The following is a 6,129-nucleotide window of genomic DNA, read 5'->3' as shown; positions in this document are numbered from 1 at the left end:
TATGCGTACTCCGAACCGTGGCTTGAGACGATGAAACCTGATCAACATAAAATTAAATGATATAAATAAATGTTTATATTTATAACTTGTTATGTTCATGTAGTAAAGAAAGCTATTAAAACAGTGACAAAATTTTCACCTATAATATTACAGGAAGTATAACTTAATCACAAATAGTCTCGTTCAACCAGACCCTCGGCTGTCTCCGTAAATCTCCGACCACCCAGAGGGTCTGGTAAAGATACGTGATATCGATTGTAACGCCAAAGCGAGGCTTACCGAAATTCTGGTAAAGTTTTTGATTGGCTGAAAAGAACACACCTACAAGATTAAAACAAATACATGATAAATCAGCAGAAAAATAACTTAAAGATGTAAAATTTATGTGTCTAAAAGTTAAAACCGTTAGAGAGGAATTGTTTAAGGTAATGCCCACCAGTTATAGGTAAGCGTGTTTTATTTTGTCTTGCAAATATTCTGTACGAAAGTAAAAGTGAAAGTAGTGTAGTCTTACCTGTGTAATACACATCCTTTCGATTGATATTGTAATTTCTCGTTTGGTATCCCTAATTAAAAACCAGTTTATTAATATAAAGTAACAATCAAGCAGAAGAAACATATATAACATTTGCTTACAAAAAAGGATTTTTAAAATGAAAACAAGTTAGCGCCCTCTGACGGTTACAAACGCTTACGTGATTCTTTACCAGACTCTCTGCTGGTCGGAGTTCACGGAGACAGCCGAGCCTCTGGTTGAACGAGATTAAATCACAAAGAACAAAACATTTAATAATGTCTCTTTTTAATAATTTTGTTCTGAAATAAGATATTCGGATTAATTTTCATGCAAGGAATTACATGAATGAACTAGCTATATAGTATTTTGATTTAAATTTTCTTGCTTTGAACTTTCCTGAACAGAATTTTTACAAAACTAGAAGTAACGTTTGCTATATGTTTTTTTGGTCCCCGTTCATTTGGCCCCCTAATGGATCACACTGAGAAGGGTACATCAAACTTTTTCTAAGAATCTTTAAATCTTTTTGCTGCACAATAGCAAGTAAAATTTGATTTTCCTGTGTACTCACATACTGCGCTCAAGTTCTTTGATAAAACTAGGAAGTGGTTGATTAGTATTAGTTGATGACAACATTATTATTCTTAGCGAAAAAATGCATAAGCATTTCATTCAAATATTAGTATGGAACGTATTAGTTAAATGTGTCAACATTTTATTTTTTGTGTGCGAGTCAAATAGTTGTGCGGACTGAATCTATTATCCAACAAATTAAATTAAAAGTTGTTCCCCTTTGTTGACATTTTAAGGTCATTAGGTAATTTAATGATGAATCTGACATCCCATTCCATTGTTTTTTTAGTTTCTTGTTTCTCTTTTGTTTTACACATCATGTACTTTCCCGGCTAAATTGATATAGATATAGCACTTGAAACAAAAGGTATTTCTCTTGACATACAAAATATCTATGTCAAGAAGGGTGAATTTGCAAGACTGTTTTATTTTAAAACAATTCAAGTCTTGTAGAATTTTTAGCAACGATGATTTTGTTTCAGCGTCATTATAATATATATTCTAGTACTTTAGTAGCACGACTTTGATAACATTGATAAAGATGTAAGTAGGGTCATTAGGAATTTGGTATTTGAGAAATTTAAAGTTTGATAGACATACTACAAAAAATCATACTATTTTATGACAGAATAAGTATCACATTAGATACTTTTACACTGTCAGTTTTCTGCTGTAGTATTGTCCAACATAGACATAATTGTTCTCGTCATCCACACACACACTTCTGGGATACCTCACTCCTTGTTGTTGTGTGAGTAATAGAGACAAAAACCGACCGTCCTGATCAAGGAGGTGAACAGATTTACTTTCAGTATCACAAACCAGGATGTGACCGAGGACATCAGTACAGATTCCATAGGGACAGAACTCTGACTTCTGACCCGTGTAGGAGAATCTGTGTTGTCCTGATTTACTCACCACCACTACTCAATTATAGTAGTCCGATGTACAGATATCCCCATTGATGTTTTCTGAAATGTAGTATGGTGAAATATACAGTGAAATATACAGCCCCTGTCCATCGTTATCCCTCTGTATGTTCTGTAGTTCTGTTCCTGTCTTGTTGTACCTGGCGACTTTACCAGCCATCCCCAACAGGAAATCTCCGTTGATGCGAGAGGTGTGTATGCTGAGTGGTTCCCTATTTCCAGTTTCAATGAATTCAGTGATATTATTGTCCTGTTTTATCCTATTGATGACTTTCAATTTTCTATCTGTAAATATCAGATCCCCGTCCTTAATCACTGTGTGATAACCTTGCACTCCACCACTGGTTTTTATTTTCTGAATCTCATTTCCCTGTAGATCTATTTGAATAAGAGTACCCTTATTGTCACTGATCCAGAGTCTGTCTGATTGAGCTAGTGATACATGGTAAACATGATCAACACTTGGTACATTGAACTTCCTGACCTTGGTGACAGAGGAAGAAAGAGACAATGTTTGTTTTTTGTCAGATTTCTTTCTGTCTTCTTTCAACTGTTTATGTGTAGATTTTATTGATGTATTGTAGACACTTTTAATGGGCCTTATTTCTCTCTTTTCATCCTTAGTGTTGGGTATATGTATTTTACCAAGTAATTAGTGATATCATCTTTACTGTATTGACCAGCAGTAAATCTTGGTTTGACTGGTTTCGTTGTCTCAGGTATGGAGAGGATCTTTGGCTTCTCATATTTTAATTTCTGAGGTTCTGTAGAAGACAGGCATCTGTGGAGCTCTTTGACAAGGTTATTAAGATAAGCGATGTAGTCATCCGTGGTCTTGTCTTGGGTATTTAGATTTTCTAAAAGAGATTGCTCTATCTGGTCTAGCTGCTTCATGTTCTCAGACATGACTGTGTCCACCAGATTTTTCAAGGAGTCACCTTCAGTTTTCATGGATGTTCTGATATTGTCCATGATGTGTTTAATTTCAACTGCATCTTCCTTAATTTCCTTCAGAAATCGTATGATATAAGGAAAAAATACAGGAAGTTGTCGTTTACGAAGCTGGTAAAGAACCAGCTCATGCATATGGTTCTTGTTCTCTGGATTTTCAGATGTTCATCTCTGCATTGTTTACAGAATCTTTGATGACAAGGATTGCAGTAGAACTCACAGTTTCTTTCAAATTCTTCAGTGCCACACTCTAAAAAGTGTTGGGCTATGGGAGGAATACCAGTTTTAGATAAAGCCATCTGAAAATAACAAAGTTTTAATGTACTCAATTGTACAGAAAAGCCATACCCCGGTACTTGACATCTCAGAAAATGTCACTTGCAAAGTATTAAAAATAGATTGTTTAGTATTAAAAAGTGTTAGAAGTTTAATTGCCAAACATCTAGTAGCAAACTTGTCTGATTGGCCACTTAAATGAATACACGTAATATAAAGTATTGATTTGTAAAAAAAAAAAGCTAGATTTAACAGTCTATGAATGTTTCCCATTCCATAAGTAACTGGACATGCAATTATTACTTTTTTAAATTAATTTGTATATTAAGTTTTATTTAAATTAATTTATTGTACATGAATGGTAAAAAGAGAAAAAAAAGGCACCAACATATGTTATTAAATACTTACAATAACTATAATGACATATAAACATGCCCTTGTCAAACAGCCTTTAGATCGTCAGAGAGAGAGAGAGAGAGGCGTAACAGTAAATAGTTTTAAAATTCGGCTTGTAATTTACTTTCTGGTTAGAGATATCAGTATCAGAGGTGTATCAGAATAAATAAATATTGACACACTGAATACCTGTCACTTTGATGGCCCTTGACTGTCTTGACTTGGACCACCCTGGTTAATATCACGTATAAAATGGATTTTTTGTACATATATATGAAAGTCAAAAAAATTGATTTTATTTTATTAAAGAAATGTTTTTTTTATTTTTGTTATTGTTATTTTGTTATTACTGGAATTAATGGAAGCAGCTGTTGCAGAAAAAATACATAACCCGCGTCAGTAATAACAAAGAAAGAAAGAAATTTTATTGTTTATATTTATATTTTTTTAAATAATCATTTTACGTAGGGTTAAAAAAATTAATTATTGAACTAATGATGCGAACGTCTTTATACGTTCCACTGATGGAACAGCCACTGATCAAGAAATCTGTACAGGTGACATGCCTACTGTAGTTCATGCAGTGATTAACGCAATGGGTTTTCTTAAGAAATAAAAGGGAAAATATTCAGTGGATGTAAATATTATGAGAATTGATGTCCAAGGTATAAAATCAGGAATGGGGTAATTGGAAAAAAGTAATAATTTTGCAATTGACTGTAATTATTTACCTTTTTAAAAGTAATTGGAAGTAATTTGTAATTGAACATTTTTTCAATTACTTGTAATTGTAATTTAATTAATTACACTGAAAAAATACCATGTAATTTCAATTACTTTTTCAATTACATTCAATTACTTTATACAGTGCACATTCATGATACATTGTCACCACTACCTCCCAATTTTACTGTCTTTTATTTAATTGTAAAACATATCCTCAGTCCTCCAATTATAAAAATTTTTAGACAATGTTTACAAGCAACTAAATGATTGATTTGATAATAATTATCTAGTGTCTTTCTAATAAGTATATAATTTTTTTTGGTATAGGTTTATCTAAATTTTGCACAAGCCTTCGTGGGTCTATTCCTTATGAAACACACATTTATTATATTTCAATTTTTCTTGTTTGATCAATAATAAAGCAAAATAATGTATGTGTCATAATTAAGTTAATTCCCTCTCGTGAAGAAATAATTACCCTCCAAATCACAGCCATAAATTGCAATCAAAACAAGTCAACTCCTCTAAGGAGGTATTCATTCCATGATTCAGAAAACAAAGCCAATGGAGATAATTATTTCAATCATAATGCTCTGCTCACTTAAGAAAAGAAAAACTTTTAATTTGATAATTATTTTAACATCTAAAAAGATTTTTATATAAATAAATTTTGTATCTGAGAAAATTATGTTCTGTACAATCATCTATGAAGTAAAAATGTTCAACATAAATAACAATTTAATTAAAATGTTTAGGTTCAGAAATATTAAATTTGAGGGGTTACAGTTGTGCTTCATTTTACACTTTAAGATACCTCCTTTTAATAGAATATTATAAGCCATTAGGGATGCAATTTGTGTACATGTTAATATTGCGTGGAAGAAACTGCATAAGACTCGGATAGTTCTTCTTTTAAATTAAAGTTTTAATTCAAACCACAAAGAAGTGTACACAATGCGTACATCATATCATTTCTTGTATTGTTTGAGCAGAGGCTGAGCTTATATACAAATGAATGTAGTTCTGTATATTCAATGACAAGGATTGGAAAAAAATCAAAAAAATTAAAATGTAATTTGTAATTTAATTAATTACTTTTGCAAAGTAATTGTAATTTAATTAATTACATGTCTTAGAAAGCCTGTAATTTAATTGTAATTTAATTGAAGAAAAAGTTAAAGTAATTGTAATTTAATTAATTACTTTTTAAAGTAATTGACCCCATCCCTGGATAAAATCAGTCTAGAGAACATTGAATTTCAGTTAAATATAGTATGCCCTTCGAAATGTTCTTTCTGGAAAATGAAACGTATATTTTATTATTATTGTTGCTTTATTTTGAACAATCTGAAAATTCAAGGATATTAGACTAGGATATTAGACTAGATAACATGTTAAATTCGACATGCTCTGTTTCTATTTATAGAACACCATGAAGAAGTACCAGCCTGTCACGGCCAAACTGACCACTGTCCTGACCATGTTACCCCTCCACAAAAGCCAGACTGGAGTCCATGGTTGTTGTAATCAGCAGCTGCCATTTATATCTGGGCTTTAATTTATAGTGCGGAATGTTTGTTTAATAAAGTTGAAAATCTTAAGTTTTTTATTTGTCGATTTTGGTAAAATCTTACGATTTCAAATTGTCCAAAAGTTCCTTGGAATTTTTAAGTATCCATATCTGATTTACAAAATGTATATCACATTTTTAATGTATTGTTTCACAGATGAAAATAACGTTTAGGAAAAAAATAATAAAAT

The 6,129-nt window shown here is 31.6% G+C and overlaps 1 protein-coding gene across 1 annotated transcript; it reads right to left on the bottom strand.

Annotated features, from left to right (window-relative positions):
* Window positions 1-279: 279 nt before the first annotated feature.
* Window positions 280-3,105, bottom strand: LOC134274637 (uncharacterized; the record flags this gene model as incomplete). Its single annotated transcript, XM_062756909.1, has 6 exons — window positions 2,665-3,105; window positions 2,100-2,569; window positions 1,746-1,985; window positions 696-816; window positions 515-566; window positions 280-321 (listed from the first exon to the last, which is right to left on the bottom strand). Coding segments are annotated over exons 1-6 (1,366 nt in total), but the record flags the coding sequence as incomplete, so codon positions are not given.
* Between the last annotated feature and the right edge of the window lie 3,024 nt (window positions 3,106-6,129).

The sequence above is a fragment of the Saccostrea cucullata genome, unplaced genomic scaffold (assembly GCF_032062105.1).
Source record: "Saccostrea cucullata isolate Sc308-1 unplaced genomic scaffold, CSIRO_AGI_Scuc_v1 ctg7524, whole genome shotgun sequence".
NCBI lineage: Eukaryota > Metazoa > Mollusca > Bivalvia > Ostreida > Ostreidae > Saccostrea > Saccostrea cuccullata.
This window is presented reverse-complemented; position numbering and strand designations above follow the sequence as displayed.